This window comes from Antrostomus carolinensis, unplaced genomic scaffold (assembly GCF_000700745.2).
Source record: "Antrostomus carolinensis isolate BGI_N321 unplaced genomic scaffold, ASM70074v2 scaffold498, whole genome shotgun sequence".
Lineage (NCBI taxonomy): Eukaryota > Metazoa > Chordata > Aves > Caprimulgiformes > Caprimulgidae > Antrostomus > Antrostomus carolinensis.
The window spans coordinates 390-28,374 of NW_010330643.1; the positions used below are offsets into that span (position 1 = coordinate 390).

General features: G+C 34.7%; 1 protein-coding gene across 1 annotated transcript; it reads left to right on the forward strand.

Moving 5' to 3' along the window:
• Positions 1–27,719, forward strand: LOC104519187 (contactin-5; the record flags this gene model as incomplete). Its single annotated transcript, XM_010172947.1, has 5 exons — positions 1–103; positions 15,434–15,615; positions 22,959–23,095; positions 25,133–25,262; positions 27,553–27,719. Coding segments are annotated over 5 exons (719 nt in total), but the record flags the coding sequence as incomplete, so codon positions are not given.
• Between the last annotated feature and the right edge of the window lie 266 nt (positions 27,720–27,985).

Consider the following 27,985-nt stretch of genomic DNA (forward strand, 5'->3'; position numbering starts at 1 on the left):
GTGTGATGGGGGAATACGAACCAAAAATTGAAGTCCATTTTCCTTACACAGTTACAGCTGCAAGGGGAACTACTGTTAAGATGGAGTGTTTTGCACTTGGCAAGTAAGTAGAGATTCTTTCATAATTAGACATTATTGTTTATTAAGATGTGACATGCCTAATTTGTTCTTTCATTATTTTGCTGGATTTCATTTTCACAGACAGTCCTTACTGCACACTCAGAGTAACCAATTGACTAAGTAGCCAATTATGAATTCCCTACCCAGCCATTTCTGTGGACAGTAATTCATTCAAGTTAAACGACACCTTGTCAAAATGAAAAGCAATGTTCTTGTAAACAGAAAGAGGAAAGTTTTTTTTATAGAAAATTTTATCAGACTCACATGTTTTTTCACTGTGATACTATAAATCACTAAATTAGATTTTAGTCTGCAAAAATGTCATACTTGGAAAATAAAGAAGATTAGTAGCTTTTTTTCCCCCAAATGCACATAGTTTATATATGAAGTTGAGCACAATGTTTTAAACATGTCCAAATATACTTTGTAGTGGTGGCAATTCTCTAATTTCTACCTGATCTAATAGCACTACTAGAGAACAGATGTTTAGTATTCATGTCAAGGGGGTTTTTATATGTTTATTGATAAATTAGTTAGAGAGAGAAAGGTTTTAGAAATTTGTTTTTATTATTTCATAAAAAAATAAATAAGTGAAATTACTTCTATACATTATTCAGATTACAGAATATAGGCTGAAACTGATAAGATTTCAATTTTGTTGTGGCAGTTACTATTATTATTGTTGCCAAGAATAAGGGTGGAAAGGGTAGTCTACAGTCAGACAGAAGAAGCAGTTCTAGTGATCCAAAGAAATACTTCTTTCTTCTGTACATGTATGTAGCTAAAAACATCCATCAGTGGTGTTTCACTAGAGATTTACAAACAAATTAAAAGTGTAGAGTTTTTTCAAAAATACCCCATCAAATTCTGTTTGGGGTGTGTACATTGAAAGAAATCTCACTGTATTGAATTCCTTTCAATTCTTTTTTATAATGGTGTTCCTTTTGGACATCTCCCCACCCCCTAAATTCATGCTGCTCAGTATCATCAATCCCGCTTGGTTTTCTAGTTTGTAGCTTATCAAGGCACGTACAGGTTCCTTACAGCCTGGCTTTGATTAATAGCGGAAGGATTTGTCTTTGTAACTCCTGTGGAAAACCTTCACAAATCAGTTAGTTTCAGGGGTGCCGTATCCTCCATACTAATTCTTTTTACTTGTTTACCTAAGTAGGAACAAAACATAAGAGGAAAGGAATTTTAAAGTAATAATTTGTTTTCCTGAGGATTGCCATTCCAGCTTGCTCAGCAGGTCTGGTTTTCCTGTCTCTACTACCTGAGAAGGCTTTTTAATTTTTTTTTATGGTCATTTTGACCTTCATGTGTAACTGATTGCTGGATTTTTTGTTCAGATTTTTCGCTCAGATTTTTCTCTTAACAATTCCTGTTTACTGGCTGGAAGAGGTATGTCTTGAAGTTGCTTCCCTTCTTGTCTGTTTTTCCTGTTTGATCAACATCCAGATACACTCAGTGAACAGGTCAACAGAAAGTATTCATAAATAATTACAGAGGAATTCTGACAAAAATAATTAATTATATCTACTTAGGCCCAGTAAGGTTGAAAGCACACAACCAAACCAGTCCAAACAAGGTATGGGCCACCATAGGGAGCCATTAGACAGTGACAGAAATTCATTCCCTATTTAAATGTAAGCAGGAGTTTAGAAAGCAAATGTGAGGTGCGAACATCTGTAGGGTAAAACACACAGTATGTTTTATATAGTAAATATAAGGAAAGAGATACATAAAAGAGGACAGAAATGCAATAAATTGATAAATTCTCTGAAATGCTGAAATACATGAGGACAAGGGCTGTTCTGTAGAGGCTGGTGGCTCCAGGCTCTCTCCTGTCAGCAACACTAACCAATTTTCTGCCAGGTCGATAGTTGGTAACAAGTCCCTTTTCAACTCTTTGCTATATGGCTGAAGAAGTAACCAATGTGTTAGTTTTAGTTTTCCTCATTTCACTGGAATTAAATTACAGCTGCTGACAGATTACAAGTCAACTGTCACTTTCCAGTGAAGAGGAGGTATGCCACACATTGCCTATACCTAGGAGGTATGCCTATCACTGACAGGCAAGAAACACAGCTACTGATGCGTTCCATCATTGGCACCTTGGGTTTTAGTAAAATCTCTCAAAAAGAGTCAGTTGCTATTCAAATAGCCACAAAAGGAAGGCAAAGGTTGACAGGAGGTGCTTCAATTAGCTTATTTACACATTCATATTTGGTGTTAACCTTTGATAAACAAAAAAACAGAAACATCTGAACCATCAAGGAATTTAAGGTTATCTAATAAGTTGACCCCATTTGCTGGTATTGTAATGGGCAGATATTTTTACCATGCACATTCCTTATCTTCTTTTCACAGCGATTAATGCATAATCAAATCAGCTGAGTTGAAATTGCTTTCAACCTGATATTGTAATAATTACATGAATGGCATTTCAGGGTTTGAAACCTGGAGGCTGAGGTGGGACATAGAAATGCATCAGATTTCCTGTTCATGTTCATAATTTTCATTTTCTGTCCCCATCTCTTATTCCCAATAGCTTGTATGTATCTTTTCTTTTTACACTGCCATGAGTTCCCATTATCAAACTGAATCAACAACTAATTTGTTCCTTCTTTATTTAGCATTTTGAGATTTGACATTTTGAATTCTTATTGTAAATAACACAGAAATTATTCCAGTCTCAAAACCAATGTGATGCTGTTTTTGTCATGCTTTAATTTAGCTGTCTGAAACACTCACTCTTCTCTCTCCGCTATAATTCAGAGAATGACAGACGTACCAATGAGATTTCCTGAAGCAGACATTTGGCAAATATTCCAGAAAGAGCCTAGTCTTTAGTTACAGATTAATGATTTATTAATAGTGTTTATTTAGAACTGCCAGTCACTATGGCTGTAGGAATTAAATAAATTGGAGCCATGCAGGTTTTGTCTCCAAATAAAATCAAATGTCTTAATTGCTTGACAGACAGAAATTCTCTGAGAAGGATTTTATTCTGACCCAAGCAATATGTAGTTGGCCCAGTTACAAGTGAAAATATTATCACAGAATTACAGAATCGCCTTGATTTGAAAAGACCTATAAGATCATCAAGTCCAGTCATTAACCTAACACTGACAAGTTACTGATGCCACTTAGACTTTGTTATTGCTAAAGAATTCAAAGTAATACAAGAGTGAAATATCTCAAAATTATGTGATTTGTATTAGATAATGCTGCTTATAATGAGCATCAGTCATTGGTTAAGAAATCACTTCATATATCCATGATTTACTGCTGTGATATAACAGCAGACATGACAGACAAAGGAGTCAAAATTTACTGTATTATATCAGACTGTGCATTTTGCAATTAACAATGTATTGTGATTTGTGCTGGCTATTTATGCTGGCCCATTTTTGTTGAAAGGTTGTTTGTATAGCCATATTCACTGTCATATCCACACAACAACTTGTGTTCTGATTAAATCTATGTTTCATACATATCTGTATATATAGCGTACAGATATGTTTTCTGCCACCCATTTAATTATGTCATTTTTATTAGGAACACTTGCATTTTTGTTTGTTTTCTAACAAGACAGAGGATCATATTTTTAAAAAAAGAAGAAATAAAAAAACCCACTGACAATAACAAAATATTAACATCTATTTTCTGAACTTTTCATGAGAACAGAACTAGATCTTTTAAATTTATGTAAACACTAATTTCTGATTAAGACCTACATTAAATATTGTTAAAATAATATTTTTTAAAAGAAAATATCTTTTAAAATTTAGTGAATGAAAGTATTCAAAACACCTAAATTAAAAAAAAAATAATCAACACTATGTTGATATTTACTTTTGAGTAACACAATTTTCAATACTTATGTTTTTTGTCATTTAAAAAGACAAGCTAAATTTTTGGTAAAACAAATAAATTAGCTTATTGTTAATGAGGTGGTGGTTCATAGTCCAGATAGTCCTGGTTTTCTAACAAGGAAAAAGTCCACCATTTCAATGTCAGAACTTGAATCAGGTAGATAGATCAAGACCTTGTTCTTTGGGTAAGTTCTGGTGAAAAAGTATTCATTTTCCGAGCTGACAGTCTCGCACAGATTACAGCATTCCTGACATTTCCTGCTCCGGAAATGCAATTTCTTGGGCTGTTCCTTTTGTCACATGAGGTTGCCATTTTCATTTTCTCTCAAAGATTACTGACTTTGCTTCAAAGAACATCTGGAGGCAAAGGTTAATTCTTTCATTTCTTTTTTAATATACTTTTTAAAAAGAAGAAATTCTGATTTCTTCATTTTACTCCCCATTAAAAACATAAGAAAGTAATGGTACTGACAGGTAAAAGGACTTTAGTTCTGTCCTCACCACGTGACATATTCATTAATGAAGCATTTCCAGTCATAGCCATGCCTGAGCATTCTTTAACACTTCCTGACTTTGAAGTACAGTTTTCACATAAGTAGTTTTAATATTATTATTTTGACATGAGATTTAAAAGCAAGTGTGGATGGAAATATGTGGGGTTTTCTTTAAAGCCTCACAATGAAGAAGTTTTCATAGTTCAAATAATTATATAGGATGGATTTGTCCAAGCTTACATGAAAAGCTGTAAGGTACAACCCTCCTCAATGATCACAGACCCTTGCCCTCAGAGGAAGACAATCACAGAATCACAGAATGTTGGGGATTGGAAGGGACCTCAAAAGATCATCTAGTCCAATCCCCCTGCCGGAGCAGGAACCTAAATGAAATTACACAGGAAGGCGTCCAGGCGGGTCTTGAATGTCTCCAGAGAAGGAGACTCCACAACCTCCCTGGGCAGCCTGTTCCAGGGCTCTGTCACCCTCACTGTAAAGTAGTTTTTTCTCAAGTTTAAGTGGAACCTCCTGTGTTCCAGCTCACACCCATTGCTCCTTGTCCTACCATTGGGCATCACTGAGAAGAGCCTGACATTCCCCCCAGCATATACTTCTAGGCTGACTTATTTTCTCCCTTTCAAATAATTCTTCTACATCCACTCTGTCACACAGATTCCTCAATTTCCAGTCGTGTACAATGCACTCGTCCCACCTCACACTTCAGTCTTTTCCTCACTATATTTTTGGTCCTGCATCACTCCACACAGCAGCTTCTATTTTACTCTCCATATAAACCTCATACTTCATTGGTTTTATGGGTCTAACCAGAAAAATAATTTGTATTATGACAGTGCCAACAGCCAATTTTGAGTGAGTAATCATATTTTATTTCTCATTAGAACAAATTAGAGGATGTGCGCTATTGCTGTACTTGTATGTTACCAAAGTTTTCAATCTTCTTTTTCTTAAAATAGGGTCCCCGGGCCATGTAGACTTGCCAGAAGGATTGTCTTGTTAAAAAAAAAAAAAAAGTTTTATGCATCTTTTTTTCACTTTGGTTATTTTTAACCATATAGATCTACACATAGAGATTTTAATCAAGAAAAATCAATAGAGAACAGTGCTGAAATTTTTTCTTACAATCCCATATGCTTGTTTTTCTATGTTTTTGAAAGACTGTTTTATGCTTGTGCTATTTGTCTATAAGTAACATCTACACAGTGTAACAATATTCTAACTACTAACTTAGTTCACCTTAGTAGTTCCAAGACTATGTTTTTATTATGAAATATTCTTAGTTAAAGATAAGAATAAAATAAAGATATTGACTTCCTTTTATTATTGAATTATGATGAGGTTGTTATGATAGAAGCATTGTTCATGCTGTTATAGTCAATGTTGCTTTAATAATTCTATTGTAAACTTTGTTTTGAAAAGATTTATAGCTCAGTCATAAACATTTATCCCATCTGTTATATGGCTTGCAAGAACTCAGCTGATAGTGCATTTTTAACACTTTCTTTCTAAATGTAATAAAATAAAAATAAGGTGAAGTTACATATCTTTAAGTCACATAAGTGAATGCAATTTAGTGACTTGTAATCAAGGAAATGTTCAAAAATGTTCTCTTGAAACAATGAACTCTGAATCAATTCTAATTAATAAATATCTCAAAGTTTTAAATCCATAGAATATAGGATTTTATTTTACCTCCTTGACCTGATTTTCTTTTAATTGATTTTTCTAACTGTCCTTCAACATTTTATTACAAATGTTATTATTTATTTAATATCATTATCAATATTTTCATTACAGACTATGTACATGTAGAGAGAGCTTATGAAAGATTTTTCAACATGCAGAAATAATAGCAAAAAGTATTTGGATAAGTGAATATGATATCAAGGCAGAGATCAGAGTGTCAATATAAAAAATCTTTATGAGACTGAAGGGCATTTGTCTGAAACTGTGGAGAATTGCATGAAGCATCTGAAGAAGTTATTTTTCTACTGTTACTCATTAAGACAATGACATAGAGTAATGGCTGCAAAGAAGGTTTCTAGATACTGCAAATCTTTTTGCAACTGTAATAAACTTTGCATGTTCACATGTAAAAAGGATGACTCTGTGATGTCTGGTTGTTGTTGTGCAAACAAGGTACTGAGGATGAGAATAATTTCAGGAAAGAAGGAAGGTTAAAGGTAGTCAAGAAATGCATCTTTGGTCAAAGGTTTTGTAACACTTGGTTCTTTTCTTTCTCTGAACTTAAACTATATGCGATTTCTGCCACAACCACAAAATTCAAAAAATAATCCTATAATGAGTCACAGATCCAGCTTGCACACTTCTCTTGATCCGTGACTCATTATAGGATTATTGTGTTATAAAACTGCATATGCAGTTATCCATATGGTCCCTCTATGTAGGTGATTAGAAGTTTCCAGTATTGCACTATATTTTTTCTTGACTGACAAGGATAAAACAACCCTCTCTCCTCATCAAATTTGTAAAATATGGATTTTCCTTCCAGTCCAGTTAAAATGATGCCCCAAGTCTTCCATGTTTCTCTCGCTACCTTTTATCCTTTTGTTGGTTGATCTTGACAAGTCCAATATTACCTTATTTATATTCATCCAGAATGTTTCAGAACAGGTATTCAGCTGTAGTCTGTAGACAGCAAGATTCTTCCTGGCTTCAGATATAGCAGGAGGCATCTCCTGCTACAAACTATCAAGAGAAGCAGACAATACTTTCCCTTGACCTGACCCCTTCCCACTAATCCAGTATCACAAAAAGTCTCATGGAGATTTCTATTTGGAGATAAATTATTTTCTGACATAAATCTCCTTAATATAAAACCATGAATCCACCTCTCACTCCAGTCCTGGTATTACTCCAAAGAGTAGCAGACCTAGTGCATTGATTGCATTTTAAAACAAACTTAAAAGTTAAACTCTGTTAACTGCACTACACGGCATCCTAAGGGCATCGGGATGAGTGAGGGGTCAAGGTGACAAGCAGCAGCTGAGTATCATTAGGTGTAAATATGGGAATATAACAGGAGTATAAAATGATACTGATATCTGTGATATAAAACAAAATTCACTGGTTTTGGGGCCAAGCATGATAGTTCTGTTGGCTATTTCTTTGGGATATGTAGGCAGATATTTACAGTGTGGTACCGGTCAAGAGATACAGCTCAGAAATTTTGTCTGAAGTGGAATGGCTATTCAGCCCCAGCAGCTGCTCCTTTCTACTTATTGTCTTTTGGAAATGACTAAGTCTCCTTGTGGTTTTCTATGAACATAAACAAGTCTTACCTCTTTCTGCAATAATGGTGACATACAGAAACACCTTTGATTTTACAGATACCCTGATTTTATGCTAAGGACATTCAGAGCACATTAACAACTCTTATTTCCACTGAATCCTGTGCCAGTTGTGTGTACACTGCTACTGCCTACACAGGGAACTATTGGTCAAAATAAAGTTTAAAACTACATGATGAATCACTGCATTGATAAATAAAGGTTGGAAGGTTGAGGAATTCTAACCAGATTTAATATAGAATTTATAGACAAACAGAAAGCTAATTTTGACTTGTATTTTATTGTATTGTATTGACTTGTATTATGATACTCACAATTTAATGACATGCCAAAATCTCTGGCTTGCATTAAATGGAGCAAATCATTCGAGATGCTATACATCAGATTCCTTATTGGAACTAGAGATTCAGATATTGTTTTCCCTATATATAGGAGAATTACTAGGGGAACAAGGAGTGCTAGCATCTTAACATTGAGTATTAACCAAATTCATGGTGTAGAAGTCCACAGGCAGTAATTTGCCTTCACCTGCAAAAACAATTCTTATCATAATGTTCTATTTTTCATCTACAGGTCACAGAGATATAAAATGGCTGCTTTCTTTTTCTAAAACAGGAAAACCATGGTTTAGGGTATTGAAATATAATTATTTGCCCAAAATCAAACTCTGGGATAGGCAAAAACCTGTATAGAAATATGTTTCTAAGTCCCATAGGACAAAATACCATGTTTCTTGACACTACTTTAGGAAAAAGATTTAGTTAATTCTATCAGATGACAAACCTGGAAGCTGTGGAAGCTACTCTTAAACTTTACTGATAACAAAACAATTCCAAGAGGGAAATGAACATTCTCAGTAGAACAGCATTTGTCAGTGTTATAAGTAGGGATGTCCTTTCCCCTGGAGATAAATTTGTGATGAGAGGAAGGTACTTTTTTAAATATAAACATGGCACCTTCAAGCTGAATTTTTTTATATAAGACAGGAATACATCCAGGAGTTTTTTGTCCTTTGATAGCACATATTGTTTATGTCAAAGAAATCTTTCTAAGTCTTTCATCAATCTAAAGTTTGTTTTTAGCTCATACTGAATGAGAAATTATGTCATAAGGTGCTAGACCATCACTGGGTTTTGTTCCTAATTTTCAGGCTGGGTTGATTTCTGCCTTTCTTTAAGTAGACTTGTTCTTTCATAGACTCTTTACAGAGGTGGCCAGTGATAGGACAAGGGGCAACAGGCACAAGCTGGAACACAGAATGTTCTGCTTAAACACGAGGAAAAACTTTTTTTTTTTTTACTGTGAGGGTGTCAGAGCACTGGAACAGGCTGCCCGGAGAGGTTCCTGCCGAGAGGTGGAGTCTCCTTCTCTGGAGATATTCAAAACCCGCCTGGATGCAGACCTGTGCAACTTGCTGTAGGTGAACCTGCTTTGGTGGGAGGGTTGGACTAGATGATCTCCAGGGGTCCCTTCCAACCCCTAGCACTCTGTGATTCCTGAAGAAGACATATTACCAGTACATTACCTTTCTCTCTCATGATCATAAGAGAAAACTTGTAAATGTTACTAAAGACTGTTTAATAATTTACACAGCTTTGCTTTAGCTTTAAAGATGGAGGTGCATTTTCTTGCCTTCCAAACTTACTGTCCAGAAGCACATGTGTGTCAGAGATTGAGAGGTTCAGAAAGAAACACATTCTGGCAATTGTCGATAGCGGCTCCACAGGGTTACCAAAAAGTTTGGAACGGATAAAAATGATGTGACAGAAAGTCCAGTTATAAAATAGCTTTACACAGGGCAAGTAAGCACAGGGGTACTGTAGCACTGCAGCCCTGAGAATCCATCTGAACACTTGCCAAAGACATATCACCTTCACCACAGGCAAAATTTCTCCTTCAAAGTATTTGTCACAGAATCTCCTCTAACAAATCTCTGGATTCTTCCCGTATTATCCCCCATACTAACACAGCACATGTTATGTATGTCTTTTGCTTTTCAAGTTGCTTCAGATTATCTTCTCAACAGCCTTGATCAAATTGCAGGCTGGTGGCAATTTACCTGTTTTTGTGTCTTTAATATGTTTTAGAAGAATGTCCATTATTTCAGAGCACCTCTAGCTAGCAAGCTGAGGTAGGGTGTGATACAGAGAGTAGAAAAAAAGGGTCACTGGTTGGCTGAGGGAAAAACAGAGCTTATTTATGTCCTTATTTAACAGTTGTAGTAGTTCAACACCTCCTCCATCCCATAATATAACATTTACTGTACTATGATGACATTATATAAAATATGGAATTTTTTCAATGTGGTCAACACTGAATCCACAGGATGAGATGTTCAGCTCTTTTCTGCTAAATTTTTCATCATCCAGCTGTGCTGTTGTGGTTTCATTAAGAACAAATACCATTGTCTAACTTTTAAATGGAGAAACAAAGGTTGCATAATAGCTTTTCCCCTTTACTCACTACTTGTGAAACCAAGACTTTGCCTATTGTGGATCTTCTGTTCTCTTGTTTGATTACACCTTATTCAGATGACTCTTGTGTTCATTAATAACTTGAATTTAAGAATTTGGAAAAATCTTTGAAATCATCAGAAGTGTCAGTTATTTTATCTAACTTTAGCTATCAAACAGTTAAGGATCAAGTTTGAGCTAACAGTTTAGGCTCTGATAAATCAGTAAAGAGAAGCCTCTGGAGTACAATTCACTATGAATAATGGATCATTATAGATAATGAATAATTACCTATAGCACTATTTTAGACATTAGAGATTCTCCAACATGTTATGATTTCAAGGCTGAAGAAAATGATGTGGAGCTGGACGTGCAGCTAAGGAGGCACATTGTCCTTGCTCTGTGCCATAAAGAACAAGCCCGCAGTGGTGGGAAAGCATATCCACATTAGTATATGACACTGATACATGCATCAGACTGTTTTAGTACGGTCATGGATATGTGTTGATGTGACTTGCAGACCTGGATTTGTTGATGCACACAGGCTTCAAACTCTTGACCATTTCTTTCTATTCTATTTCTAGTCTTAAACCACCAGTACTGACAGCTGCTATATTTCATGAGTACTAACTATATTTTAACAACCAAATGAAAAGAAAAGTCAGTTATTATCTTGTCTCCTAAATCTCTGCATCTGAGCAGAACAGATTTATATGGGATGTTCTAAAGGTAGAATCGTATAAATGGTTGATGGGCATTTCTGGAAAGTATCTGGTGGAGAGAATTTCATGATACTCCTCAACATTTTAATCCTATATAATTATACTGTAATAATTAGAAGATATTTAACACAGTTGCAAGGCTGGAGGGCACAAGAAGAGAGGTTTTTTTCTACTCTGAAATGCACAGGCATGCAAAGGTTTTCAAGATATATTACGATGTGAACCCGTGGGTTTGAAGGCACAGCTCAGAACAGTGATGCATGGTAAAGAGAAATAGTGTGGAGAGAAATTGAAGTTACAATAGAAATTAAAATATTTCAAAAGAGCACATCAATTTGAACCAACCAAAAATAGAAAAAGTAACCTATGCATTCTTATTTAAGATATTGCTTAAAAACTAGAAGCTCAGATCCATGGAAAAGGTATTTTGAAATCCAGACATTATTCTCATTTACACTTCATCTCTTTCCTGAAATAAAAAAAGATCAACTTAATTAAATTATTTTTCACATGAAATTACAAAACATAAAAAAGTATAAAATTCCTTCCAATAGTTTTTTTTCAAACCATAAAACTTGTGAAGAATTCCCAACAAATTCAATAGCACTTGTCCCAAATACTATACTGCTGAAAATTGGCTCACATAATATCTTCTAGATATAAACGTAAAATTATGAGTCATATTTTCTTCAAATTCAAAGTGAACAAGCCCACAGTAATGTCTATCACAGTCATCAGTGACCTCTTAGAACTTTTATTTCAGCTCAGATGAACGAGAAGTTTAATGATGATATTTCTGTAATCAAGTAGGATTTTTTTCCTCGATGGTGCTAGAGATTTGCCAGTAGTATACAACAGATTATTTCCAAAAGTGAGGAGAAATAATATTTTTGAACTCAATTTAAACTTGAATAAAATTACTCATAGGAATTGAATGTGAAGAAGGTTATAATAAACAAGAAAATTATATTCCCATAGATGACTGTTGAGATCAAAATAAAAATAGATTGTAATGATGATAAGATTTAACAATTATGCATATTACATTAAGTTCATATTAATGTTAGAGATACTCGTGTTGTTGTTCTATTTTTTGAAAAGCTGTGGATCATCAGAAGAAATGAACAATATCTGCATATGTTATTTAGCTTTTATGGTGGATTTTATGAGTTTTCTAGAACAATCACACAATTTTATTCTTTTACATCCTCACTCAGATATATTTCATTCTTTCATTTCATTCTCACACAAGTCACAGAGGACAAATAGGTATAGATATATTTTTATTTCAGATATAAAATTCATACCTCACTTGTAAGTTATGCAAGGAAAATAAGAAGCTTCATTAAACAGAACTACTAGTTGTCTGCAAATAGTGATTTGCAGTTTGGGAGTACTTTCCTTTGAAATCATTAAAACTACACAGCTAAAGTAATTTTATCTCCTTGAAAAACTCCACTTACTACCTCATATTGATGAAGAAAAAAGTGGTCTTTTTAGAAAATATATTTCCTAATGACCCAGAGAACAAGAAGTTTCCTCAATATTTGCCATGCTATACCCCTGTACTTTCTGACATACCTGAAAGCAATTTAAAAAAAAAAAAATAGTTAAATGCAATTTAAACAAAATTCTAAACACATGAATTTCTGAATAATCTCATAGCACCTAAATAAGACCTCTTTCATAGTTTATAATGTCATCATTTCTCAGAAACTGACACTGAAAAAATCCCATTTATCAGTTCTATTCATCAGAACCAGTTTTCTTCCATGACAATAGAGCAAAGGCATTTTTGTCACTGATTTTACTGGAGGTAGGGCTGAAGGACGGATAAGCAATAATGTGCAACAAGCATGGCACCCTTATGGTGCCAAATAAACTGCACCTGCACATCTATCTCATTCATAAAACAGTCGCTGGGTAGTATTGCACTAAACCACCATAAAATATTCCTACTGTGGACCTGTGTTGTGATTATTAATGATTAATGACACCCTTGTCTGGCCATGATGGTTGTTTTGCAGCCAGCAATCACAACATAATCATATTCCATATAGAAAGAGGACAAGTATGTCAGGAATTTACTTTTCAACCTGAATGTAAAACAAGAAGAGAGTTACAAAATCTCAAAAATGTCACTCAAGAAAGAGTATAAATTTTTATATCAAAGTCAAGTGTGCAATTAGAAATAAAATATGAGTGCTAATAGGTGGGAAAAAAAGAAAACTAATTGTTATTTATACTCCTTCTCATATATAGAAATAGTTAACAAACTATGGCAAATCAAAATATGTAGCTAAGGATGTGAAAGGAATATCATAAATGGTAGACCTAAAAACTAAGTTTTATTATTGTATCAGACAGAAACACTATTTATTCTTCATATTTAGAATTGAACAGTTTGACTTCTTGTGTCAGACAAGAATAGGAAGTTATTTTAGGCTTCTAATTGAAAACTATGTAAAATAACTTCTATCAGAAAGCAAACTTTATAAATTAGAACCATACAAGCTGCACAGAAGAGTCCTCAAATTAAACCTACAGGACATCAAAATTTGAAATCAGTCATGAAGAAAGTAATTTAAGATTAATAATGATCAGGCTATCAAACTTCTCTGGTGATACAGTAGGAAAAAAAATAGAGCTCATGGTCCACACCCATCATATGATCCACAGCCATCTATACACAATCATGACTGGAGTGCTGAAGAAAAAGAGATTGATGTGTTTCGCTTACACAGGTCAAAAAAAAAAAAAAAAGTTATTTGATTTCCATACATGTATTTCTTCTGTGGGGGACAGTGATAAAGGACCATTTTGCAGAGGTATTGTAGGAACTATGCCTCAGAAATGAATCCACACACATTCAAAATAAAGTATCATTTGTCAGGTTGAGTAATCAGTACAGCAAACTGATAAGGGGAAAAATGATTGTCTCTTTCTGATACATTCAAATAAATAGTGAATGTCTTTCCATATGGGATTATATGTTGGTCAAGAAACAGACTTTGTGAAGGTAATTATGTTAATAGGTGTAATGAAATTCAGTGATTTGTGACATCCAGGAGATAAGATTAGAGAAACCTTCTGACCTCCAATTACAAATCTAGGAATTTTCTGAATCTCTATAAAGCCCTAGAATTTGGAGCATCTAGTTTGGAAGTTTGAGTACAACTGTAGTTACTCACAGCCTGATTTTAACTGGTTGAAGAATAGCTAGAGCTTTACCCATGGGTTGTTGCCATATCTGTATTTGTTGTGTCTCAAACTGGACACTCTGAAATAGTGAGGGAAAGCTGGTTTTTTTAATGTAACTTCATATAGTTATGGCAAGTGGAAATTAGCATATTATGTCAGAAGTTAATAGAAGCTTTGAGTTTTAATCTATGCTATGCTGTACTTTTCCCCATCTAAACTGCCTCAAGATCCAAGTATGTTTATATCCAAGCACAGACTTGAAAATAATACAAATAAATACAAAATATTTTTTTAAAGTACCAGCATATAGCAATTACATTTTATTTTATTATGTCCTCCAAGCTTCTTTTGGAATACCCCAAGCATTATAGTTCTACAGTTCACAATCAAACATTTCATAACTACAGTGTTGGTTTTCTTTTCTTTTTTCTTTTCTCCTTCCTTAAGTATCCACTGCCATATTTAGACAAATGTATGTCTGTACCAAAAAGCCCAGTGGGTTCACAACAACTCACAAGTGCTTGGGCTAAAAAGAAAATTGAATGAGTGCAAACACTAATCCATTTCTTCCCTCAATATGAATGTAAAATGACACAGCTTCCACACAGACCTGTTTGGAATAGCAAGCTACAGTGAAAAGCCCTTCCGCTCCTGCAAGCAGGCCTGTAATGCTGTGAGTCAGAAGCAGCAGTGCCATTAATAAATACTTCTTAAGCCACCGGTTTTGTAACCTCAAGAATATTGCAACAAAAAAGGTCTCCAAAAGTTTGGTCACCTTAATTTATCCATGATACAGTGGTACTGAAATCCCCCACTTGGATGACCGTTATCACTGATCTCCTGAACTGAAGTTTAATTGCACGAATATTGGGAAGTGTTAGAATTTGCTAAATTCATCCAGATTTTGAAGTCATTATTTTATTTGCCTATTGAGTGGAAGTGTTCAGGATTAAAATATGGAGTGCCAAAGAAGCTCTAGAGAGAGTATTTCAAGTGATTTACTTGATCTCAATAAAAACTTAGCCTCTCTTGTGGATGAAAAAGACACATTCTATGTAACAAACCATTTATTAAGGATTCCCTACAGAAAGTGAGGTATATCAAGCATTATATGAACCTTAATTGTGGTTATATTTTATTGCTACTTAGATTATTAAGTGTTTAAACTACCAGATAACAGAATCTATATTCTCAATAGTGGAAGAGTGCTAACAGTAATTTTACTAAATGTTTCAGCCCTGTTCCAACAATCTCTTGGAGGAAAGTTAATGGTCATAATCCAAGTAAAGCCCGCCTGAGAAAATCCCAAGCTGTGCTTGAAATACCTAATGTGCAGCTAGAGGACGCAGGGATGTACGAATGTAAGGCTGAAAACTCTCGTGGAAGAAACGTCTTCAGAGGACAACTACAAGTATACAGTAAGTGTAGCTGCACACAGTATTGTCCAGCAATGCTTTATCCACACGTAGGGTTTAGCTACACATGAAGGATGCTGAGGTCCAGTAGAAACAAAATATTTTTCTTCTGAAATAAAATTAGTATTTAATTAAGCTACATATTTCTATTCCTTAGTAATGCATTGAAGCCTGAAATATAAATAAAGTTGACACCCTCGAAGACCTGGCTTAAATACAATTTCACGTTTTATGTTTATGGGGTTTTGTTTGTTTTGGAGTTTTTTTAAGAGAATTGTTATAATTTCCAGTCTATTTTTTTTCTCCTGATGTGATATACATAACAATGTCATGCAAACCATATATGATGTATATGTCAGAAAACAGTATCAGAAATACTTTAGGATTTTTATCAGAGTTTTATTAATGTTTCACCCTTGCCATGCCTGGGTGCTCAGTTTTGTCAAACTCATTGTACAGGAATCAGAGCTGGAGAAGTGCTTCTGTTTTTTTAAAAGTATCTCAATCTAGACATGCACAATTTCTGAATGTTCTGATTTTCAGGAAGTACTGAACATTTTTTCTATAAGATTAATCTTTCTAAAAGTTTTTTGAGTGAGCATAAAAAAATTGAATCATGCATCACATTGAGAAGAAAAATCACAACTTGTAATTAAAAATATTTAGTAAAAATAATGAATTTTATATAATATTTTTGCCGCATCCTAAAGGCTAAAAACAAAAGCCTATATAATATATGCCTTGAATATTTACACATCAAAGTTTTCCTTGCATTGAATATATGCTTGAGTCACACTTATTTCTTATTAAGTTGTATCACTTGCTATCATGCCATGAATCCTACAACCTTAAATACTGAGCAGGAAAGGTCTACCGCAGGAGATCATACAACAAATCTTTCAGACTCTGAAATGTTTTCTGTCTTCAAATATCACAGTCAGTGGAATTCCAACTGCTGCGGTTTAGACAGGTGCTCAGTCTAATACATACCTCTAAGAAGGACTCCCTCCTGTTAATCAGTTTTATTTTTCTTTTCTTGTTTTCAGCCCATGGCTCCTAGTGCTGTCTCTCCATTACTAATCATACACATTTTTCTGTCTTTGTTACACGCTTTCATCAAATAACTGTAGAGTGGCATCAAATATGTAGTTTATTTTCCACATATGTCAATAATTCCAGGTCCATAATCAATTTTCCTGTCTCCTACAGCTTTCCAATGTCTTTCTCTTAGCTCCCTTGTTTTTAGTCGGTATCAGCATATCACTGAATGATACTTCTAACCTTGCTTTTCGTTCTCATCCATCTACAGCCAAGGGCAGGTTTTTCTCTTCAATTTTTTTTGGTATATGCTGGAAAAAATATGCCATGGCAAAAGTGGTAGTTTACACCTTTCATTTTGGACATGCCACCCATATTGCACTTGCAGCAAAGGTTTTGTAAGACTTTTACTGAAAACAGTAGTCAAAGCCCAGGAACTACTTCATGCCTACTGCTATGCCAATACTCCAGTAATATTTCTCCAGTATTACAAATTCTTACTGTCAATTGCTTCTACTAAATTATGACAGCTCCTGTTAGGGATCTGGGGGCCAGGGACACTTATCAGCATGGTTGGTATTTTTCAACATTTCTTAAAATGTCTGAAATTAAAAAAAAAAATAATTTCAGTTATAAGGTGCATGCCAGCTCATAGACTTGCCAGCTGTTTTCTGGAGCTGTGAGACTACTAGATGCCAAAGCACCTAGTAAAGGAGTTTACAATCATCTCCACTTTCCTTTTTCAAAGTTCAAGGAGTATAAAATGTGCTCTTCAAAAGAGAAATTAAAATGCTGGAAAATTACATTATTTCCTCAGAGCGTCCTGGAGGTCTGTGGCAGGGTGATAAACATAAATTACAGCAAACATGATGTAGTGTTCTACACAACTCTGCCTCTCTCATTGACTACGACACATTTTTGGGTTTGAGCAGAAATAAAGATGGTCCTCAAATCTGAGAGTCCATAGAAAACATTTTCTGTGTCAGTTTTATTCTACTTTGTCCAGATAAAAATAAAAATTTTTAGTTCTCCACCACTGTATGATTGTCAAAATTGTATTTTTTGCGGTCACTGCCTGTATGGATAGTGTACAGTTTCTGTTAATCATCATTTTTTTGCAATATTAGAACATCTGCTTTAACATTGTAGAATGGGGGTCCACTCCAGATTGTCTCATTCCTCTGATTAACAGCTAAGTGACACTAGTGTATTAAGTTTCTGTTAAATCTATTATTATATTTTAAACTCTCTTACAATTAATTTAAAACCAGATCTGAGACATTTTCACCTATCTGCATTAGCAGGAAACAAGGTTAGAATAGGTAATAGAGGGCTTCTAGATGGAGACCAGCAGCGACCTCCAGTACAGCACAACAAAAAGGGTAAAAACTGTTAATAGCCCCTACAAGTGCCTTTTCTTGGCCTCAAGATTAAATACTCCCCAGTGAGCCTCTTGCAGCCTTCAGTGCTCCTGAAGACAGCATTAGTGTGTCATTGGCCTACAAACTTTGACAACCCTTTCCAGGGGTGTAAGAGGCTTTGGGTAAGAAGGTTTTTAGCAGAACAAAATCTAGTCAAATATTACTTTACAAAATTCTCAGCTTCCTTCAGTGACAGTCGATGTGATAGGATTTGGGGGCATTACTTCAAACAGCATTTCCTGCTGTACCTCTTATTCATAACAACAGTCAACATGAATTATTTACCTTTAAGCTCATTGTCTTTTCACTGACAACTTATTCCTCCAGGAGACAGTGATTATTTTGGCTCAGAAATTCAGATGTAGACCATCATTCCTTACCAGGGTTTTCTTGTAAAATTTCAGAGCAGGCTGTAGGACCAGCTGTGTCATACTGCTGTCTCACAATTTGCATATCTCTGTAGGAACTCACTTGCTGTCTGTTTGAATCTTCTTCCTTATGTCAGTTACATCTGAGCTAGGTCACCACAGAGTATTTTGGAGAAAGCCTAGGACACCCAGTCTGCCTACCTGGTCACATTTAATCACAAACTACTGATTTTTCATTTCTTACCTGATGCTGCAATCCGTATATGCCATGATTGCCTGATGCAGCTGATATTTTAGATGTTGTTCAGAAAGTGGTATTTTGGATGCTGACAATTTCAGATTGTTGTAGTCTCATCACTTAGTGGAAATTCAGCTGTAGAAGTGACAAAGGCATTAAAAACATAATTTTGATAATGCAAGACATCCTCATATGCAAAGCAACCTCTTTTGGAAGGTGTGATTTTTCCCCAGGTGATTGGCTCAGTCTGTAGTTTCCATTAAATTTTATTCAAGTTCAAATTGATTCATAGAACAGAGTACAAAAACTAAAATTTTGGGACATTTTTTGGGCATTAACTTTTTGTAACCACAGTTCGTCCACAAACCCTGACTAGCAGCTTTTTCCTAATTGTAAGCACTGGTTTGTGCAATCCCTGCTCCTCTCTCACTCTGAACTTCTTGGGTTTGCTTCTGTATTACCTACTTACTAGTACCAGTTCAACAGAGGGTGGTGGTGTGAACTAAACCAAAAAAACACTTTTTTTGCCATTTTTCTTTTGGCTGGATCAATTCCCTGATCCTGCTCAGAGCCATGCCCCACAAGCAGCACTGCTGCCACAGAAGGAGGGGAGGTTTGCTGTTAACACCACAGCTGAGAGTAGGAGTATTCTGTAATGCATGGTAATGGGCCATCCTGATTTAAAAACCTTTTTAATAACTTCCTTATAAAAACTGTATGGAAGAAAATCCACTGGTGCCACTATAGGTTGTCCCCAGATACGTGTGGTAAAACTAGGTAGAGAGGAAGAGATTTTTGTGGTCAGAATTGCACATTCAGTTTAAATTTGCTAAATTCTCACTGTGATAGCTACTTATTCTTCTCCTACTATATACTTCCCAATTGGCTTGTGTCCAGAAAATATTTTTTTCAGTTCAAACTCTGTACTTATTCACATTTTAGGACACTATCTGAAGTCATTTGTCTATGCAAAATTTTGTCCTTAATTTTCTTTCAGTCAAAAATTTGCTTAATAATTTGAGAAAGTAGGCTGACTTTTGTGCATCTGAATTTCATTTTGCACAGAGGATATAAAAACTGGCCTGTAAGCTTGCAGATTTACTACCATTTTGTGTTTGTAAAATATTTCAACATTCCTTGAATAAACAGGTGCAGAAATGCAGCATAAAATAAATAAAGGATTGGTCGGAGATTTTAAAATCTCAGGAGCACATTGTGAAGCACTGTGTACAATATCCATAAAAACTATTGAATAATAAACCAAATCTTTCTATCTCTACATTCACCCCAAAACTCTTCACTGGACAGATAAAAACAAGGCAAACACCCATTTTTCACCAAGATGGATGTTGCATTTATAAAAAGAAAAAAGAACCTGTTACTTTTGAAATCTGTTTTAATTATTCTTAGAATTTATATTTTCTAATTAAAATTAAGTGTAATTATGGAATTAAATTTTCTTTGCCAATATGTATATCAGGATTATGTATTTTTGTTAAAAAAAAAAAAAGTCAGAGATTATACATCTAGTGAAATGTTTTACTTTTTAAATTATTGAAAGGTTTTGAAAACAAATGTTAAGGTATTATGGAGAGTGACCCTTGCTAATGAGCAGAGAGGGAAAAGTGCCAAAGTAAGGAGTATATATAGAGAGGAAAGGGAACCAAAAAGTGATGGAAATATTTCTCTCAATCATGCATTTATCACTATTCCTGCTACATCTATTGCTTTACTACCTTGTTCTCAAAGGGGTGAGAATCTGAGTCATTGCCTTGGCTGATGGCAAGTTCAATAGTTTGAAAATGGATGGGGCTGGGCTCTTTTCAGTGGTGGCTGGTGACAGGACAAGGGGCAATGGGCAAAAACAGGGACACTGGAAGTTCCAGACAAACCTAAGGAAAAACTTCTTTACTGTGAGGGTGACAGAGCACTGGAACAGGCTGCCCAGAGAGATTGTGGAGTCTCCATCTCTGGAGATGTTCAAAACCCATCTGGATGCTTTCCTGTGCTGTAGGGAACCTGCTTTGGCAGGGGGGTTGGACTGGATGATCTCCTGAGGTCCCTTCCAACCCTTACCATTCTGTGATTCTGTGAAAATACAAAGGCCATATAGGCTATGAGGATAAAATTTAGGGTAGAAATACCCCAACTAATGAAAAGGGTTGTTAATACCAACTGATCATACCATTGTGAGTTGAAAGTACGTGGTTACATAGGATAACCTGAATCCATGACTACGCTATCACAACAGCCACAGCCAGAGGGTAGGGAATTGCAGTTGGGTACTGAGGAGAAAACCTCTGCAGGCAGACTTGGGGAGACAGTTTTACTTCAGTGTAAACAGGTACACACTTAATTCTGAACACCCTGGTTGATGATGAGGTCAAATTCAACATAGAAAAGTTAGACTAGATGTGCTTTGGTTCAAATAGAATTTTCAGAAAAGCAAAATCATAAAAAGAATTAAATATAAATAGGAACAGCTTAGTCCCTCTTTGAAACTGTCTGTTTTTATGGCACCACTGGCTAGTGTTTATGAATTTTTAGTTACATGTTTAACTGTCACATCTTCCAAAATCTTATTAGTGTTCTCATTTTGAAAGGAAACAATTGTTTCTCAGCATGATTCCTTTGTGCATACTGGAACACTCAAAAAGAAAACAGCATCAACTACACAATGCTATTGAATTTTATATTTAGGACAATTAGTAGACAAGTGAGCAGGGACGCTGGCAAACTGCTTCTGAGGATTTCATGGGATCCTTTGATATAATTTAAGAATCAAGTGATTCAGTGCAGCAGAGCACATATGGAGCATGCCATGTATTGCCTTGACTGTAATGAGAAGAATAAGGGAGCAGATGTTTTTGGTCTTGGGTTTGGGAGTGAGGTTGGGTCAATCTTATCTCTGTTTTCCTCTACCAAAAGGGAAATGAGTGATTCTTTTTCTGATATATTTTCAGCTTCGAACAACTGTATGGTCAGGGACTCTGAAGCAGACTATTCTCTGCTTAGGAATGATAGATACCTCATTCATTTTCTTTATCATCCATGCACGAGATTTAAGCTAGAAGCAGTTAGTCACCTGTCATGCCCTTTCATATCTTCTCACGTCTTTGATTGGTGACCTGTCAAATGCCAGCTAGATCCAAAGATTTATTTTTAAACTTGATTCCACAGGTTTAAGTATAGTATCAATTATCCAACATTTGAAGCAGAGACTTTGTTGTGACAGATCTGGACTTCATGCCAAGCAGAATTTTACATTCCTTTAACAATGAAGGCCTTTTAGCTACCTATTCTCTACTATTTAAAAAAAACCAAACCAAAACTGCACCCAACTATAATATAATGAAGTTAATTAATTTCACCTATCATCTTCTTTGCTATACAAATTTATATGGCTACAGTATGAAAACCCAAAAACTGGCTTTGAAGCATACGTTTTTATTGCTGCATATCAATGTTCAGTTCCTCACTGAGTCATACAAAGTTTTCCAAATTATAAGATCCTACATATAGCTATCTGATCTAATGCTGCATTAAAGATCTTCTTCTCTGCAGAAACTATTTCCAGTTTTTAAATAGATTATCACATGAAATTTACGTACTACTGATCACATATAAACCTAACAGCTGTCTACCTTTAAAAAAAAGACCGTTTTAATATTGACTTACTGTGCAATTTGTGTTCTTGATGAATGGAATCTCATGAGTTCTGTGCTTAAAATCTTTAAAAGCATTATCTCCCTTGAAATAAGAATTAAACTCAAGACGCTTTAAAATACCTTACCTGCCCAGTCATTCCTAGCTAAATAAATCATTACTTCCTGGTAAAGGGAGGAAACTACATGAAACAGAGTCTATGATGGTTGACCTCCTTACCAAAATTTAAATAGCTTAGGTCTTGAAAAGTTGCTAAATATTCTATTGTGACTACCAAGTAAATGCATTTAAATTCAGTAATAATTAATGCATTAATATATTGTACTGTAGTTTAATCTATTGGACTTTATTAATCAGGCAGATTTCTGTTCCTGGGTACGATATTGCTCACTGTCTGGTGCCATTATAACATTTCCTTTGAAGCTATGAAGGTTTGTTAATTTTATTACTTTTCTGTTGTTTTGGTTGTTTTGTTAAATATGCTTCTTTCGAATAGTAAGCTGAGCTTTGTAAAGACCATAATTTAAGCTTTCTAATTTATTAGGTCTTTCCATATCAGCTAGAGATTTAACAGTTTATACGCTTTGTATATAGCATGTTATTTTTTTCTTACAGCCTACCCACATTGGGTGGAGAAACTTAATGATACTCAGTTAGACAGTGGAGATCAGCTCCGATGGGAATGTAAAGCCACTGGAAAGCCAAGGCCCACATATCGTTGGCTGAAAAATGGAGTTCCTCTTGGGCCACAGGTACTTTAGACGAGGAGTCACCAGTATGTTGCATGTTTCTCCTTTCATTCAGATAAAGTTAGTTAAAGAAAGTACTGAAAAGGACATAAATTCAATAATTCAGTAATTCAGAAATTCAAAAATTGCTGTTTTCCATGTTAGTTTCTTAACTGTCAGTATACAGACAGGTTTTCTGTGTATGTCCCCTCTGAACCATCTCAAGCGATGTAAAATTGCATTCATCAAACTACATCATCCCTCTGTAGTTCAGAAATATTTGGGAGATGAGACCTTCTGAGTTGTGTCTGCAACAGCATATGCCATTCTACTCTAATGTACAGTTAAGCAATCACCAGTATGGTGGTTTTCTGGGTTTTGGTTGGGTTTTTTTTTTTTTTTTAATTTAGATAGTGGTATTATGCTATTTGTGTCTATTTTTTTTCTTATAAAAAGATAGTAACAACTCAGAGAAGTCCTGTATTGACTGAATCAGATTCCTTCCTATTTCCCCTAATTTTGTGTTAGGTTATTTACCACATTTTGTTTACACATAATCACACTCTTCAAAACACTAGCAGGTTAATATAAGAGGCACAATGACAACTATATTTTCATCAATTTTCAATACCATAAATTCTCTGCAAGTAACAGAGCTCACTATCAAGACCGTCAAAATATTCCATGTAAGACTCCTAGAACGTAAAGTCCTTAATTACAGTCACCTGATATGTTTTATAATTAGATCTAGCCAAAATCATCTTCCTTTTAAAAGACCACTCATGGCATGGCCTGCCTTTTATTTCACTTTGTTCTGTTTCTCTCACCGAATCATCAACACATCAGCCCAAATTATGTGGGATTTGCCTAACACCTTTCAATATTTATAGTCTCCAATTATTTAGAGTAAAGAAAAGTTTTGTAACTTTATTTCCTGCATTTTTACAGATTAAAATAAAGCTGTTCAGTTCTGGAAGAAAATGTGTCAATTTATAAATGAATTCACAGAGTGGATTTATGATTTATTTATTATATAAAAGATGTAATATCTTTCTTTCCAGTGAAAGTTGCTTCTATGTGTGAACAACATCCAATTATGCAAACAATGAGAAAGGAAACATAAACACAGTTTACTTTTGAAACTGTGAGATGCTGAAAATACAGTTATATGCCTTTACTTTATCCATTTCTGCCTTTTTAGATGGAGCTATTAGTCCTGAAGTTGAAGCAATTTAAATATCTGTACTTTATGGTTTTCTGATTTTCCAAATCATTAGTTACATCAGGTTCTGAAATTTCAAATTGAATTTCAGTTTAAACTGGGGGCTTGCAACAGAGAGAATTTTTTTCACAGTTTCCTCTGCATTCCCAAACACTGTCTTCTTCATCAATGTTTAATTAAACCTGCAGCTGTAATAATGAAACTTAGAGAAGTTTATTGCAGTTCAAATTATTCATTATACAGGTCCATGAAGTACATTTCCATAAACAGCTATTAATGCCCCTTCTTCTCCAGCTGTGGTAATTATTTTCTACTAGTGGACCTTTCAAATAAGAAATTTGCACTAATGATGAAGGCGATTAGACCCTTTCACTCTAAGTCATGCAAGCAATCTTTCATCTCTACTTTTATGAAAATAGTCCCATGACTAAAACCAAATATTTGCTAGAGATGTTAAGATCATCAAATCTGTTACAGTCACAACTGACTTCTTACCTCATTAAAGTTCCCAGGATGAACTTCTTGTAAAAATCATGCAAGGATTATAACAGACAAACAAGCAAACAGACAAAAGCAAGCCTTGGAGATAGTGAACTTGCACTGAGCAAATATTTACCTTTAAATATTTTCGGAGTTTCTACTGCCTTCCCCCATCTATTTTATTCTTGCCATTCCTTACATAACAAGAAAAAATAAGCTCAAGGAAATTTGTTACTCAGTCTTATTTTAGCTTAATAATGTCTTTTGTCCCTTTACCTTAAGCTAATAGCACAGCAAATTTCCAGTGCCTGTTTGCTTTTATATATATATATTTATTTTTATTTTTAATTCCATTACAGAGCAGGATTGAGATGGTTAATGGTGTTCTGATGATCCATAGTGTGAATCTCTCAGATGCTGGAATGTATCAGTGCTTAGCAGAAAATAAGTATGGCACCATTTATGCAAGTGCTGAGCTGAAGATTTTAGGTAAGTATTATTAAAAAAGAACAGACTGTTCATTTTTCCCCCTTGATAATTACATTTGTTCTTAGTCTGTTATGATAAGGAAAAGCTTCTGCCAGTCCAAACTTAGCAGAGCAGATAAAAGTGGGTTCGTTTTTCTTCTTGTTTTTTATGTGATTGGGTCCTTTGCTGGTGGAGAGACCACAGGTCCTTCTGTTCACTGAAAATTTTCTTTCACAAATTACTGACTCAGTTACATTATGTGACTGTTTCTCATATAAAACTATTTCGGTTCAATCAAATGGAAAAATATTTTTTATTCCCTCAAAAATAAGTGCAGAAGAAGAAACTTAAAGAAGGTAAGTATATTTTAGTCTCCGTTAAAATTAAATTATTATTTCTATCAAGGCCATTATTCAAAGATAATTAAGCATTATCTTAGTTTTAAAGGTGTAAAAAATTCCTATAAAGTCACCAGAACTTATTGAATATTGGAAATTACGTACTTGAGCTAATATCACAGAATCACAGAATCACAGAATGTTGGGGTTTGGAAGGGACCTCGAAAGGTCATCTAGTCCAATCCCCCTGCCGGAGCAGGGGGATGGTACTATCATCCATAGTAAAGCAAATACACTACATAGTGTTGCCCAGAAATACAATAAAAAAATCATTATTCAAAAGTTGAAGTGGGGAGTTAAGGAAGAAAACCTTGAAGCATGTCTTTCCAACACTCTAGTTTTCCTTAAAGTAAACTGTGGTAACACACAATGGGACAATAGTGATAAAAGAACTTCCAGAGGGTTAAGTAAGACAAACTTGTAAGAATCTCATGATCTATATTAGACTATGGTATAGGTGGAAGACAAGTGTCTATCAAAGTAATTCAATGTCCATATCAGAGATTAGAGGTCTCTGCACTGCTCAAACCTTGCAAATTTCAAAACCTACACCTGGGAATCATTCGTGTAAACTCCCAGCCAAATGAAGAACAAAGCTGAAGTTACTGAGATAATATACTACATTTGAGATAAGATTAGATTCATCTGAAGAATAACCTTTCTAGAACATTTCCACTATTTCCTAGCTGGCCAACATAAGAATTTCACTTATAATTCTTCAAAATATTTCTATCTAGCCATAAATTAAAACCCACAGTCAGTGGTTGTTCTCTTTCTATCACTTTCCTTTGTCATTTGTGATTCTGTCAGCAAAGAGATCCCTGTTGGTTACAATGTTCTCTTGCTCTGTTTTTTATATCTATTATAAAATAGGTATACCTATTGTATCAGGTAGTTGTACACTTTCTTTGATGTTCTCTAATACTGGAAATGGCCATTATGTTGCTGTAGTAACATCAGCCTTTCATTTTGCCACTTGTGAAATTGTACCCCTGTTAAATTTTAACCATAATGTTGCATTAAAGAAGCAGTTTTGTTTAATTTTCTGGATTATTAAAGGAAAAGGAACAGAATAAATTGTCCATATAAATACCTCTGGTATTAAAATTACCCAAAATAATAGTAGGAAATTCCTATATAGTTGAGGCAATGGAGTGTAATATGTTCCTATATGTGTAGCTGAGACAGTTGCAGGAGAGGCTTTGGTTTTGCAAAACCAGTTTAAGAAAAATACAAACAAATGAGATTACTTGAGAACAACTGTCCTTGGTGTGAAATTACAGTACTAATTAGTGTCATTTTATATGTTTATTACCTTATCTGATGTATTATAATCAATGGGACTTCTGGAAGACTGAAATACTAAGAACAAGACATGGTTAAATATCTTCTATTAAGAAGTTCTCACTTTTCAATTCCCAGTATTCAGATAAATATAAAAAGGGAAAGCAATAAAATTTCTCTAACAGTAATACTTTTTGTAAAATTTAAGTCTAGAGAGTGAATTTGGGGTAGTTGTTGAATTTAAACTTCTTTTAATTTTGAAGTAGTTAGTTCTAACAAGTTATCTATGAAATAATTAAAAAAAAATGAAAATATGTATCTAAATCAACTGCAGTGTTTAATTTCTAAAGCTATTGATTTTCTCAAGCAATCTTACTTTAATATGCTGATGTGAAGGATATCTCACCAATTCATAACTGAATTAAATTATAGACCTGCAATCTAGCCTTGGCTAGATTGCAAATATTTTGTAAAATTCTGTCTAATCTGTGGTGCAATAATTTCCAAGACAAAAATGGAGATTCTATCCCCCAAACCAAATACATTATTCTAATCTTCTACTAGAATGCAATGAAACAGTAGGAAGCTGTGCCTGTTCTCTGTAGAGTTAATATATTTCTTTTTAACAGCTTCAGCACCCACTTTCCCACTAAATCAAATGAAGAAAACAATAATTATTACCAAGGGCCAAGAAGTTGTCATTGAGTGCAACCCACAAGCCTCTCCAAAGCCAACTATCACTTGGAAGAAAGGAGACAAAGCGTTAAGGGAGAGTAAGAGGTCAGAAGCCTGTTCGGTAAACTAAATATTGTGTTTGCATGTTTGATTCTGTCATATGATATGAAAATACAGCAAGTGACAAGAACACGCATATGTTAGCATGAGTGTGCCATAATTATTTTGTCAAGATGATTTGTCTGACAGTAGTGACTTTATCGTTCCTATAAGACTGAAATGAAAACTTTTAAAATTGTTCAGAGAAGCAGGCAGACAAAAAGAAGTTATTATTTTGGTTTTTTCCTCAATTTTCTGTAGCTCATTTAAAAAATGCTTGAGTTACAC